Source organism: Dendrobium catenatum, unplaced genomic scaffold (genome assembly GCF_001605985.2).
Source record: "Dendrobium catenatum unplaced genomic scaffold, ASM160598v2 fragScaff_scaffold_360, whole genome shotgun sequence".
Taxonomy (NCBI): domain Eukaryota; kingdom Viridiplantae; phylum Streptophyta; class Magnoliopsida; order Asparagales; family Orchidaceae; genus Dendrobium; species Dendrobium catenatum.
The window spans coordinates 239327-254597 of record NW_021318822.1 but is presented as its reverse complement, the minus strand read 5'-3'; the positions used below and the strand labels follow the sequence as shown (position 1 = coordinate 254597).

Genomic DNA, 15271 nt, shown 5'->3' with positions numbered 1-15271 from the left:
ATTTATTTTTCTATGAATCATAATATCTATTGATTCCTTAATTGGTATGTAAAGAAACTTTTATTCCATGTTCATATCCTAATTTAGTTTCATAGACTTCTTTGCCCACATCCATCCATGATGTGGGAACCCTTGCTTATTTAACATTTAATTTCATGAATATATAGAATATTTATTTTTCTATGAATCATAATATCTATTGATTCCTTAATTTGTCTGTAAAGAAACTTATATTCCATGTTCATATCCTAATTTAGTTTCATAGACTTCTTTGCCCACATCCATCCATGATGTGGGAACCCTTGCTTATTTAACACTGCCCTCGGGCTCCGATGTAGCGACCCTTGCACACTTGTCATTATATTAATGGCATACAACGCATTGCTTTCGGGGAACGCCCTAGCATAAAACAATTATTTACAAAAGCAAATGCCTTTAAAAATATATTTAAAATGTAAAAAAATTAATTAAATAAAAATTTAATATTCAAAAATGTTATTTAAATAAAAATAATATTTATTGAACCGGCCATTTCAACAAAATTGGAACTTATTTAACAGTTTACTAGTTGAACTGTGAGGTTCAAACTGGCTCGCACTGGTTCAATGCAAATACAGTTTTCCAACTTGACTGAACGGACAATTGAACTAGATCACGATCAAACAGAACAGTCTGATTCGATTTTAAAAACTCTGAGGGCGGCTCACATTCTTCTATCTTCTTTCATAAAGTATTGAGATTACATAGGTTGCATAAAAAATTATCTCCAACCAGGGTGTATGTTTCTAAGCTACTTCTAGAAGACTCTTTGTAGAAGTTGGGCACCAAATTGCTCTCCAGAATTGCTTATCACCAACAAATTGATAGTCAAGTCAATGTAGTAACAAGGAACTTAGGTAATCTCAAATGTTTGGTCAATGATCACATATTAGTAGAGACCTTATCATGCTTATAAAATTTACTTATAATAGTTCCATTAAAAGGTCAATTGACATAAGCCCTTTTCTCAATAGGAATAATTATAAATCTTGTAAATCTAAAGTTAGACACTTAATCATGCATGCATGATCTTCTTCAAAAGTATAATAGAAATCGATTATTAATTATTAATAATATACATCTAGTATTCATTTGTATTGGAAGCATCTTGAATTTGACAAGGTATAATTAACATTAATGAGAATGCCGCATGAGACGTTTTCTATTGGAGCCCCCAAAAAGCTTACTACTAGAAGGATAGGACCATGTTAAATTATTAGAAAAATAAATGATATTTCCTATGAGCTTGATCTTTTGACAAATGTTGGGATATCTCCAATGTTCAAATTGATAGATTTAACTTTGTAACACATAAATACCGCCAATGATATTATTGATACTTCTACCTAAAATTTGCCTAATAACATAGAAGTAAATTCGGTAGACACATCTTCACACCAAAAACCTAGCAAACTCATCATTCTAAACCATCAAATGTTAGATAACCATATCATTTATACTATAGATGGTGGAATCTAATAGCATCTTATTCACTGGAAAAGTCTTTCACCATTGGATGATTGATAGTTCACACTAACAGAGTTTCAACAACGTGAGTCAAATTTGCTTCAAAAATATTAAAAGCTTCATTCATTAGAGGCAAATCCTTTAAAGTCAATGGGATTTAATGTCACCATTGTCATCATCATTGTAGATATTACAGCTTTACAAATCCTTCATTATTATGTTTATTCCTCATATAGCACTTGATCCCCACCTTCCCCTAAAAATTATAAAAAATAAATGATGCTGTAAGTACCTTCTTGGAAACTACATGCAACTCTTCAATTTCCCAACCACAAGTACTCCATTCTCCTTCACAAACCCTTGACCAGCCACCCTTTTGATGTGATGTTTTATGTAGCTCATTGAATAAATGGAAGATTTTGCTAAGTGCTGAAACTCTCTTTGTGCTTTTGCACCTTTAAGTGAGAAATATTTGATTGTGAGTGTCCTTCCTTGGAGGATTTTCAGGGAGTGGAGACACGTTCACCAAGAAAGACTACTTGTGGAGGTTATCTACAATATCATATTTATGCATCCTTGATTAAGTCTACACCATACTATAAGATTACCATGATTCTTTCTTCAACTTTGTATATTCCTTCCTCTCTCAGTTTGTCTTTACTTCAGCAAACACAAAAATACGTTAAGCTTGCATCCCTTTGCAAATCTTCATCTGGAAACTAGACACGGTAATAGGTTTAATTAAAAGAAAAGTGAAATTTTAAATTTTGAAGCTTCTCAACTCATTTTGAATGATCTGGCATCATATAAGTGGTTTTTTAAAGCAAGTCCAAAAAGAAAGCAAATGGTCACAATGATAATGCCTACACCCCAACCAGACCAAAGAAAAAATTCTCACACCAAAAAACCACCCACCCAAAATGATCCCATTCTTCACCTTTACCCTAAAAGATTTCAATCTTAATATCAAAAATTTTATCTTGTGTTGTTATTTTTCTTTGAAGGAGCGAGTCTGCGCCGGAGCTCCGACCGCATCCCGGCACAATTCTCGAGTTTTCTTCTTGGTTCATGCAAAGGGGAAAACACTATGATAACCCTAGAAGATACATGTCAATCTGCCTTTCTAGGAACTAAACCCTCTTCTATTCACCTTTGTATAACATTAAATAACAACACAAGACATGCATGGTAGGGGAAGAGCGTAAAACTAACAGACTTCCAAAGAGCATGACCGCACAACCTTAAAACCCCATACCATAAATTGCTAGATAATCAATTCTTATGTTAAATGAAGCATGATTCACTGTTGTATAAAATAAAACAATAAAACAAGCGGCTAAGTGAAAATGTAAAGAAAACTCGAGAATCATTATTATAAACGCTGAAACAAAATGTTGTACCTCAGGTCCAGCAGAACCAATCGACTCAAATGTTTCTAGGTCCCAGAACTTAACCGTTTTATCAGATGAACCTGTGCATGGTAAATATGCTTTAAGTAACAAAATAAAGCACTTGCAAGAAGAACATGAATTAAAGGGAATTCATGCACAAAACAAGTTGGCTAGATGATACTGATGATGAAAATAAATGAGTTAAATACAAGATTGTCATCTTTTTCTCTATCCTGAATCCATATGAAATATGCATGAACAGGAAAAATTTTGTTGGCTGGCTTTGGGAAGCAAGAAACAATTAGCCAACACAAAAGAATGGCCAAAAAGAACAGTAAATATCATGTCAGTCGTTAGTAATGAAGATGACATTACCATTAGCATCCTTATGAAAGAAAAAGTATAAATTACAAAGAGTACAAGATATGGCATGAATATATGTTAATATCAAGTAATATGATTCATAACGGATAAACTATAAAAATAAATTTGAATTTTGGAAGGTGGAAACAGAGGCTGAAAGTAAATGAAAAAAAAAGTTTGAATTTGTTATCTATGCATTTAACTCGTTGCAAAGTCACTGCTCTAACATCAGAACACAAATCAGGTTCTAGGAAACTCTCTTATTTTCTTCCCCTGGAAGCATACATACATCACATCCCACTACGTGGGGTCGGCTACATGAATTCGTTATTCTCCATTGTGTCCTATTAAGAGTCAAATTCTCATGTAAATCTAATAAAAAATGTCATTTCTAATACTTTCTAGTCATGTATTTCTAGGTCTGCCTCTACTTTTCTTAGCATAGGGCAGACCTAATACAACTACTCTCTTAATCTAGTCATCGAAAAGTTGATGTTTTATGTGACAGAATCATCTAAGATGACTCATTCAAATCTTATCTTCAATTGGAGCTACTCCAACCTTTTCAAGTACTATACTCCTTTCACATTTTGTCTCTAAGTATAAAGCCACTTATCCACTTGAGCATCCTCATCTTTGCAACACTTAATTTTATGCTTCTCTTTTAATGGCACACATTCCGCACCATAAAGCATTATAAGTCTCACCACTATCTTATAGAATTTTTGCTTAACTTTGAGGGGTAAATTTCTATCACACAACAAGCCTGATGCATTCCTCCGCCTCAACCATCCAACTTGAATTCAAATAATAAAAGAATACATACAACACATCAGCAAGCCTTTATCCCACTACGTGGGGTCAGCAATATGAATTCATTTTCTCCATTATTTCCAATTAAAAGTCAAATTCTCATTTAGATCAAATAAAAAAATATCATTTCTAACCAAGTCTTTCAAGGTCTATGTCTACCTTTCTTAACATAGGCCAGGCCTAATACATCTACTCTCCTAATCGAGTCATCAAAAGCCTGGCATTTTATGTGACCAAACCATCTAAGACGACTCTCTCTAATCTTATCTATCATTGGAGCTACTCTAACCTTTTCATGTAGTATACTCGTTTCACATTTTATCTCTAAGTGTAAAGCCACTCATCCACTTGAGCATCCTCATCTTTGCAATACACTTAATTTAATGTTTCTCTTTTAATAGCCAACATTCTACACCATAAAGTATTGCAGGTCTCACCACCATCTTATATAACTTTTCTTTAAGTTTGAGGGATATTTTTCTATCACACAACAAGCCCGATGCATTTCTCCACTTCAACCATCCAACTTGAATTCTACAAATAAAAACATACATAAATCACATCATCAAACATTTATCCTATTATGTGAGATCAGCTATATGAATTCCTTTTCTCCATTATATTCGATTAAAAGTCAAAATCTCATTTAAATCTAATAAAAAGAATATCATTTCTAATACTTTATAACCAAGAATTTTTAGGTCTACCTCCACCTTGCTTAACATAGGACAGATCTAATATATCTACTTTCCTAACCGAGTCATCGAAAGGCTAACCATCCTACTTAAATTCTACAGCAACCTTTTCACACATATACCCGTTTCACATTCTGTCTCTAAGTGTAAAACCACTCATCCACCAGAGCATCCTCATCCCTACAACACTTAATTTTATGCTTCTCTTTTAATGGCCAGCATTATACGCCATATAACAACATAGGTCTAACCACTATCTTATAGAACTTTCCCTTAATGACTATACATATAATCATCTCATCCAAAACCATCTCATTGTGATAATTTATCATATCATAAAAAAATTTCTAAGACTCTAATAGTTTAGAAACTTGTATAAATTCCAATAATTCAGGCAACAAAATCAGCACTAGTTCAAAACCCTATTTAAAAAAATCAAACTAGATCCTTGTGGTCCTTGGCCCATGCAATTTGAGGGTTATTATTATAATGATTCAAATTTTTGTAAATGGACTTAATGATAATGATGATCAGTTGTCAATAATCAAGCTTCTTGCTTAGCTCAAAGTTGAGGTTGTGATTGAAACCTTTTGTTAAGCCAAAATCAATGGACCAAGCCTATCCCTAATACTAAAAAGCCTTTTGTAAATGTAATTATTCAAAAGTGCCATGAATGAAGATACAAGTTAAGTCACTTATTCATGTACTGCTATAAGATTTCACTAATATATAAATAAACACACACATACATATAAGTTCCAAAACAAATCACATACTCCTTACCCAAAAATACAAGTTGAATTCATTTTATGATTGTTGCCATCGCAATGTAATTTCGAGTATTTATCTAAGAAAGTTATATGATGCATGGCAAAGTTCAGACCAAAATCCAACAAATCCTCTTTCCAATGTTTAGACTCAAATAGTATATGTTGATGATATGAGGAATACCCATGAGCCAATTATGCAAACACAACCTCTATGGACAAAGACATGCATGACTTTGTCAAAAAAAAGAGCTCCATCATACAATACATAATGTACATTACGCTTCATTTAGATTTTTCTAGCATGTATTCTTTTTGAATTATTTATGGCATTGTATGTCAAACAATGATTAAATTCATTATCATTTTCATTAGGATATTCTTTCTTTTATTTAAATGATAAGCTTTATCAACTTAATGAGATTTAAATTTGAATTAATTTAAATAAAAGCCTACATCTATAAATAGAAATAGAAAACACATGTATCTCACAATTGGTTATTCAATAAAAATTGACCAAAACCTCCTCTTATTACCCAATTTTCTATCCCTCCCCTTTCTCCTCACAAATCTCCCAAATCCCAACATCTCCCTCATGATTCTCTCTCTAACAGAAAACTCAATCCCATTCTCTTGCTATAATCCTCCCTCTACAAACCAAATCAATCCTCTTGCAATTAAAGAAGGAAACAAAGAACTGCAAAAGCTAGTTGGAAGTAGAATAAAGGAAAAGATTAAGCAAGACATTATAAACAAAGTTTTCCATCAAATTTGATATTAGGGCAATCATATTCCATCAATGTTTTATTCATTGGAATGCAAACGAGTACACCCTACGCAATTTCTATATGAGCAAGAAGAGGAAACAAATGAAGAGAATAAACATGTTGTACTTTATCAAAATGAGTAACAGGAAGATTAAGATGAAAAGCTTCTGCAAAACAGTAATTCTAAACAAGTTGAAAATTGCAGCTAACCTGTTGCCAAGAGAAACTCATGTGGATGAAAATCTATGCACTGAATCTGACCCTCATGGCACTTAAAATCATGTAGTAGCTTCCCAGCCGTTAGATCCCAAAGCTGTCCAGAAAAGTTTTAGTGCAACCTTTAAGGTAAGCTGAAACTAGTGACACATCAATCTTATCATTCTCCTCATATCAATTATACAGATTGTAGGTTAAAAGAGAGCAAAATCCAACAGTATGTTTGTGAAGTATGGAGAAAGAAAATTCATAATTTGATCTTAGGCCTAATTCTCAGCAAATTACCTTAACAATGTTGTCTTCACCGCCAGAAACAACCCAGCGACCATCTGGTGTAAATCTAATAGCATTTACTCCACGTGTATGACCTTTATAAGTATGAATGCAGCCTTTCCTTCTAATATCCCAGATCTTAAGATTTGTGTCTAGCGATCCCGAAGCAAAAAACTCCCCAAAGGGATGAAAGTCAACAGATATGCAATTTGATCTATGACCAGTAAGAGTGCGGATAACTGTAGTAAAACGGAATTATGGTCAACAACAAGAAAAGATGGTTTTATGATATTATAAAAAAATTTCCAAGATAATGTAAGGGGAGTACTCTTTGCCTCTTCTAAATCCCACAACTTTATAGTTCCACTTGCAGCTCCCGCAGCCACCAGCACTTCAGAAGAATCAAAACTGACTGATTCCACGGCACTCGTATGACCTGAGAGACTCTACAAACATGAACAAGACAATGCAGCTTGGTTATACTATAGAAAGTTAGAACCGTCAAAGAGACAAGCAAAGAGAACAGATGGAAATAAATTTGATTTGAATAGAGAACTCACCAAGATAGCATTAGGTTTTCCAATAGCCCAAAGATTGACCTTGTGATCTTCCCCTCCAGTGACCAGAACCCTAGAAGTCCTCCTTCCTATCTTGAGGCAGTTCACGTTGGAAGCATGAGCCACAAATTCTTCTAAACATAACAAGGTCAAGGAAGCTAACGAAAAAAAATTATAATACAATTTTGTGAAAGAAGGAAAAACTTTTGGCCGATTAAAATGATGAACAGATCCAGTAACCACCAAACCCTACCTTCTTCAAAACAAGGATACGCAGCTTGTAGGCGCGTTTGGTGGTCATTATTAACCTGGGACGAAACGACGGACAAATCCTAGCTTACTCTTTTTCCTATCCTTTCCCCAATCAAAACCAAAACCGGAGCAAGCCACCACCTCTCTCATCTCAGATCAAGTAACTCTTGTCGGCGGCAGATCTCCGCACCACAACACAACATCTCTCTTCGAACCAACTCAAAATAGGGAGCAATGCCGTAAATCAAAGAATGTCGATGCCAAGATTGTTGAATCAGTTTGAACAAAGAGAGACAGAAGAACCTTCTTGCTTTCGAGCTGGTGTCGTGTTAAAAATTCGAAGAGGCCAGAATGAGAAGAGAGGGAAGAAGAAAAGGAGCTTTCTTCAACAGGGCGAGAGGGCTAGCAAGGTTCAAAAAGAAGTGATCCCTTTGATTCCTCTTACCTTCCAATAATTCTTCTAGTGTTGATAGATAAAAAATTCTTTTTGGCCACCACCCGTTTTTCAAGTTCGTGTTTCCCTCTTTTCGTCTTTTTTTTTTTTTCTCTCTCTCTCTGTCTCTCTTCTTTATTTTGCTGGTTTTCTTTTCTTATAATTGCTTTTTTTTTTCCTTGCTCAGAAGTGACAATCGGCTAGCTCATGAGTGCTGGCTGCATAATTGGTTAAGTCTCGTTGCTCTATTCTTAGGTGGGGTGTTATGCCTATGACTTTTTTTTTAAGATTAATTAATTTTGAAAAATAATACATTATATATATATATATATATATATATATATATATATATTATTATGTTATATTATATTAATTAGGCATACCTCATTGGGCTATTTCTAAAAATAATATATCTCTTAAAAATATAAAGACTAATATATTTTCTCGGTTTCATAATAATAATTAGGAGTATTTGATGATTTATTACCTCGATGCTAATGACTTAATAGAAATTTTTAACTAAATATTTCTCAAAATTTTGAAGAAAATTCTATCTTTCTATAAGAAAGAATGATACAATAAAACATTATGAGCATTAGGGAAATTAAAAAAAAAAAAAAAAACTTTTCTACGATATACTTTGGCTTTGTTTGGGACGGCTTTTTTGTATTTTTTAAAAATAGTTTTCTAGTACAAAATTTATAATTCAAAAAATATTTGTACCAAAAAATTATTTTGGAAAGCAACAAAAAAAATGATCCAAACAAAACCTTTGTATGCTTTGACTTATAAGTCTAAAGCAATCCTTCCATTCAGTGTTGAACTACCACCTTTATACCCAACCATAATAACTAGTTTAAACAATAATATTCATTTGTGTAAGGAAAATATCATTAATCTTTATGAACTTATATTACAAACTCAACAAAGCCAAAAAGTTTTTACATGCTTTTATGACTAAAGCATAACGGAAGAATTTCATAAGTTTCAAAAAATTGAAGATAGTGATCAAGAAATTGAATTTCAATTATTTGTGAAAACATATCAATTGGTAGTGCCCTTGATAAAAGAAATAGATGATGTGTATGAATCACTCACATATTCTTCTAAATTATATGTAGTCTTAATTTGAAAACCGATAGAAATATGTTTGATTGGTTTTATGATGGCCAATTATTACTCCTCGTCAATAAGGGGACAAATTTTAACCAACCTGAGAGTATCCATCACTGTTGAAGTTGTCTAAAATGGTGGATTTTACCTTCTAGAAGAAAAATGATTATTCCCAAATGATATCTCTGTTAATGGAGAAACTATTCTGTGTAGACATCGAACAGTCCGGAGGCAAACAATAACACGCCATGTCACACATTACCCAAAGGTACCCAGGATCGGTACTGAGCAAAAAAGTAACGTGGCACATTCTTGTTGGCCTCTAGACGGCGTCCAGTGTCCACACCGAATAATTTATCTGTTAATGGGTGATATCTCCCAAAAAGCATTGTGCTTAAAAATCATGAAAAGTTGTTCCAATAAAGCACCTTCATCTTCTTAGGTTTCAATAGTCTTTCTTCACTAGTTGATGTTAGTTTAATGTATTGATTCAATTTCAAAAAATTTATATGATCAGCATGAATGTCAAGGTAATATTTAAATTGAAAACTTTCGGAATTAAATTCAAAATCACACAAACTCTAATTTTAGCTAACTTATTTTCAAATTGGATGCTTAAACAAACTTATTGACGCTACAATTAATCCAATATGACTCCAAATGAGCTCAAATGAAGCACTTGAACTATATTTGGAAACTTCTGAACATAAATTGGTGGCCTAAATGACTCTCAATTATAGCATTTTTTTAGCCAAATCGAGCAACTCGATAAAACAAATCTAAAGTGCCCACGATCACTCAATTCTGATATAATTAAGGCATTTAAATATTTGATTACAAAGTCTACAATCAGGCGCATCAATATGGACCATATAATTGTGTGTTCTAGATTCTAGCCAAATTTGCCAAAATGTTGATCTTAAAAAGTCTATAAATAGAGTTTCATTCTCTATAGAAAAGATGGTTCAAGTACAGAGCTCTCTTGATTTTTCTAGCTATCACCACTGATGACTATTACCAGCAATCGTTGTCACCATCTACAAACTCCATTCAAGTTCAAATCTTGCAACTCTTAGAGAGGTTGGACAACAAAGAGCACTATCACAATATGTTGGAGTTCTCCTCTCATAAAATCATCAATAGTTTAGAAATAATGTCAGTCAAGTAGCACCTCCTTTCCCATAGCCTCGTCAAGGAGGAGGGCCATTTATGTCAACTCCTAATGGTGGCAGCATTGCGAGTCCTTTAGGTTCTATTAATGGAACACTTATGTGTCGCAATTATGGTAGAAGGAACTTTAACCAGAGATATAGGATGATATGTCAACGCGTTTAATATGGTTATATTATACATAGGGTATATGAGTGCCCGCAGGTAGGGCTTGACTAATATTCTAAGCTCAATTTTGAGAGTTTTGTTAAACCAATACGGAGATCGAGCATAGTTCTACCTTGTGTGTTTATTAAGGGTTCATTTAGAAGAGAATGTGGTTCTAGTTTGGTGGCGAGGAGACTACCTAGGAATAGTTTTTAGAGAGCCTGGTAGTTTTGTTACTCCAGTTTTAGTTTTGATATGTGCATATAGTTTAATGTAACCTGAGGCTAGAGATATTGTAAATATGGTTATAGGTATGACTTATATTTTTTATTTGTCATGTCTATTATTTGATTCTAAAGCTAGTGAATAATTTATTTATAAGAGATATTTGATTTATTGTACTTGCTTTTTATATTATTACTTTGTATTTTGTCTGTTATACTACCTACTAGGGATGGAAAGGTAAACAATAGGGTATATTTCTATGATATAAAGATATCTATTAGGAAATGGATGTTTGGTTTGATATTATTATCTATTTTTAACTTAAATTTTATTCTAAATATGGATTGACTAAATCAGTAATCTCAGATTAATTGTTTGAAGAAAATAGTCACTTTATTTCTAGGTAGTGAGGGTTATTTATTTTAGGAAGTTAGAGGAGTTATTATGTCTAATATCTATCATATAAGTAGATAAATTATAGAGAAAATGAATTATAGTATTTCTGGAATCTATTTGGGATAGGAGTGTAGAATTTGGATTACTATCTGATATCTCGATAGTTCAACAATTTTTCAGAGAAGTTGCTAAGTTTTCAGTATGAAAGGGACATTGAGTTTTATGTTGATATATTTTTGTTTACTACTCTAATATCTAAGGTTCTTTATATAATAAAACCTAAGAAACTTCAAGAATTTCAAGAATTGAAGATGCAACTTTAGGAGTTAGTTGACAAAGGTGTTTTCCATCCTAATGTGTCTCCATGGGTAGCCCTTATTCTATTTTTAAAGAAAAAAAATTGTATGATACACATGTGTATTAGTTACAAGGAGTTGAATAAGACCATAATCAATGAAAAGTATCATCTTTAAAAGATCACTGATCTATTTGATCAACTTATAGGATCTTTTGCATTTTTTAAGATCAATTTGATATATATGTATTATCAAGTGAAGGTGAGAGAAGTACATGCAGAAAAGATTACTTTTAATACCCAATACAGCATTATGTGTCTTTTGGGCTAACTTATGTTCCTGCAATTTTATGGATTTGATGAATATGATATTTAGGGATTATTTGGATCAATTTGTACTCATGTACATAGATAATATTTTGGTTTACTTAGTTTCTGAGTAGGACTATATGGATCATCCAAAGATTATTCTGGATATGTCAAGGCAACATCAACTATATGCTAAATTCTCTAAGTGTGAATTCGGGTTGAAGGTGTCTTATTTCTGGGGCATATGGTGAGTAGTGCATACATTTCTTTAATTAGATCTTTAAAAAGTTAAGGCTATTGTAGATTGGTTGAGGCCTATTACTATATCTAAGGTATATAGTTTTTTAGGTATGGACAACTATTAGAGGAAATTTGTAAAAGAATTTCCTAAAATTTTTGAACATTTGATGAGACTGGCTCAAATGTTAGTGGCCTTTATCTGGACATTAATTATGAGGAGAGCTTCTAGAAGCTAAAGAATTATTAAACATTTTCTCCTATTCTAATTATTTCATCATGTACAAAGAGATTACAGGTGTTAGGTGATGCTTTAGCGAAAGGACTGTGATGTATTCTAATGCAATATGAGAAAGTCATATCATATGCTTTAAGGCCATTAAAGCCATATAAGAGAATTTATCTGACACATAACATAGAGCTTACTGCAATTATTTTTTGCTCAGAAGATTTAGAGGCACTATTTAAACAAAATCAGGTGTAAGATCTTCATTAGCTCTAAGAGTTTAAATTATGTATTCACTTAGAAGGATATAAATTTTAGACAAAGGAGGTGGTTTAAATATATCAAAGGTTATGATTTGACTACTCAATATTAGCTTGGTATGATGAATGTAGTGGTAAATACGTCGAATAGGAAATCTCTTGGAATGTCTAGTACTCTGCATACTTCGCTCATCTAATTTAAGATATGAAAATATTAAAGTTAGAAATGATTCCACCTATTGATCAGGATTTTAGTTTTCTAACTCAGATGATTATTTAACCATCTATATAAAAAAGGATTAAATAAGCTAAGAGGTTAGATATAGAATATCTGAACTTGACTAATCACATTAAGTCTCGTACGAAACTTGAAATATGATCATCCAACTGTTGTATCATCTTCTATAAATGTAGGTTATATGTTTCTAATTTTGAAAATTTGAGATGAGAGATTTTCTATGAAGCATATTATTTAAGTTATACTTTTCATCAGGGGTTCAATAAGATGTATATTGATCTTAAATATATGTTTTGGTGGCTTAGACTAAAGAAGGATGTGGAAAGTTTTTTTGTTAAGTGGGAAGCCAATTAGTTAGTGATTGAGAGGTCTTCTATAACCATTACATATTTTATAATGGAAATGGGAAGTGGAGACAATGGACTTTGCTATGAGATTCCATAGATCCAGATAAAATATGATGTCATCTGTTTCATAGTAGATTATCTTACAAAGTATGCACATTGTATTCTAATATGATGGGTTAATGTAATGGATTGATTGGCACATGTGTATATTTGAGAGATCATCCAACTTCATGGAATACCTAAAGTGATAGCTTCTAATAGTTGATAGTTTTACCTCTAGATTATGGAGAGATATTCAAAAAGATCATGGCACTAAACTATATTGCAGTATAGTTTTTTATCCATAGATTAACAGACAATCTAAGAGGAGTATTCAAGTACTAGAGGATCTTCTAAGATTATGTGTTCTTAATTTTGGTGGATGTTGGAAATATAATATTCCTATGATTGAATTTTCCTATAATAATTATTTTTAATTAAGTATAAGTTTTGCCTTATATGATGTAGTGTATGGTAGAAAGTATAGAACCCCTATCATAAATAGAGGTAGGTTAAAAGAGTCTAATTGAGCTAGCCTTACTTGATAATGCTACTAAAAAATTCATCCAATTTGAGATATATTGAAGGTAGTGTAGGATATACAAAAATAATTTTATGAAGCAAAGCACCAAGCTGTGGAATTTCAGGTTTAAGATTTTGTATTTGTGAAGCTTAGGCTAATGCAAGGCATCAACAAGTTTTAAAAGAAGAAAAGTTTTATCTAAGATATGTAAGACCATTTGAAATATTTGGAAGTATTTAAAAATCTACCTATATGTTACAGTTGCCAGAGCATATATCTGATATTCATAACGAATAGTGAGAAAATATGTATTTGATTCTTAAAATCAAGTTTTTATATATGAAGTTGGGGTATGTCCTAATCTGAGCTATCCAGAGGACCCAAAAAAGTTTTTGCCATATGATCTAGAAGATTAAGGAATAAATATATCCTGATGATTAAGTTATAGTGGAAGCACAAAATAGAAAGAGAAGCTACTTGGGAGAAGGAATTTGAAATAAAACTATTATATCTTGATATGCTTTATTGATATGAGTTTTGAAACATTGAGGATAACATTTTTCTAAGGATGGAGGATTATAATACCTACCAAAACAATAACTAGTTTTACCCATTATAACTTAGTTTGTTAAAGGTAACTCACTAAATTTATATATTTAACACCTCTTTTATGTGTCAATGAGTGTTATATATGCATGTGAATGCCTGAATTTTTCGTGTATGCCTGAAAATTTGGAATTTTTCCCCTAGAAACACCGAGGTGTTGGGGTGAGTAGCTCTACAGTGTTAAGTTCTCAATCATTTTTCCTTAATAATTCAAAGTTGTGGTGATAGGTAAATAGTAAGGCTCCATGCTTTATTGGAGAGAGCTGAGGCTCATCATGGCTGATCATTACATCACCAGACCTGGATTTTATAAAATATCATTTCCACTTTAATTTTATGAACTCAAATCCATTTTCCTCCCTTCAGTAGCTAGCTTAAGAGAAAGAGAAGGTTTTTAGAGAGAGAAAGATAAGTTTTGGGCTACTCAAATTAATTTTTTTTATTAATCCAATTTTAAAAAGTATCTAGATCGAGTTAGGTTATTTTCCCTTGAAGTGATGTGATGTATGACTTGAATATAGTGATAAGTGTATAAGGACTACTATACCAACGCTCAGGTGCAGTGTTAAATATGCAACGATTTCCATATTATGGATAGATGTGAGTAAAGAAGCTAGTCCAAAAAAATAATAATTAGGATCAAAACTTGAAATATAAGTTCCCTTACAAGTAAATTAATAAAATTAATGAATATTATGATTTATAGGAAGATAAATATTTTATGCATTCAAGAAAATTAATGTTTTGGATAGAAGAAATCGTAGGCCTTCGCCCATCAAGGGATTGAAGCGATCACAGGCCTCCTCGGGGTGTTGTGGTCATATACCCTTTCACTCTGCAGCAGTGTGTAGACCTCCAAAAGTGCACCGAGGGATAAAAGTGATCGTAGGTCCTCTGCGCTCTTTGCAAGCATGTCAATGGAATGGAAGATTAGATCGTATATACGATTAACCATCGAAGATAGCGTCTTTCACCAACGCACCTTGATGGGTGATAATATGTACAACCTGATCAGTGTCATAGGGTTTTCCCCACCCTATACATCAGCTCCAGTGAGGTTTATTTATTATGAAATTTTTTCCCCATAGGCACAAGCCCCTGTAGTTA

At 32.6% G+C, this 15271-nt stretch overlaps 1 protein-coding gene across 1 annotated transcript in view; it reads right to left on the bottom strand.

Moving 5' to 3' along the window:
* LOC110107566 (katanin p80 WD40 repeat-containing subunit B1 homolog) overlaps positions 1-8139 on the bottom strand; it is a 58821-nt gene extending 50682 nt beyond the window's left edge. The window contains exons 1-6 of the mRNA XM_020837839.2: positions 7622-8139; positions 7352-7482; positions 7120-7237; positions 6804-7030; positions 6513-6615; positions 2907-2977 (exon numbers count right to left, since the gene is read on the bottom strand). Of these exons, the coding sequence (XP_020693498.1) occupies positions 2907-2977; positions 6513-6615; positions 6804-7030; positions 7120-7237; positions 7352-7482; positions 7622-7649 (678 nt within the window). The 5' untranslated portion in view covers positions 7650-8139. The remainder of the gene's footprint in view (positions 1-2906; positions 2978-6512; positions 6616-6803; positions 7031-7119; positions 7238-7351; positions 7483-7621) is intronic.
* Between the last annotated feature and the right edge of the window lie 7132 nt (positions 8140-15271).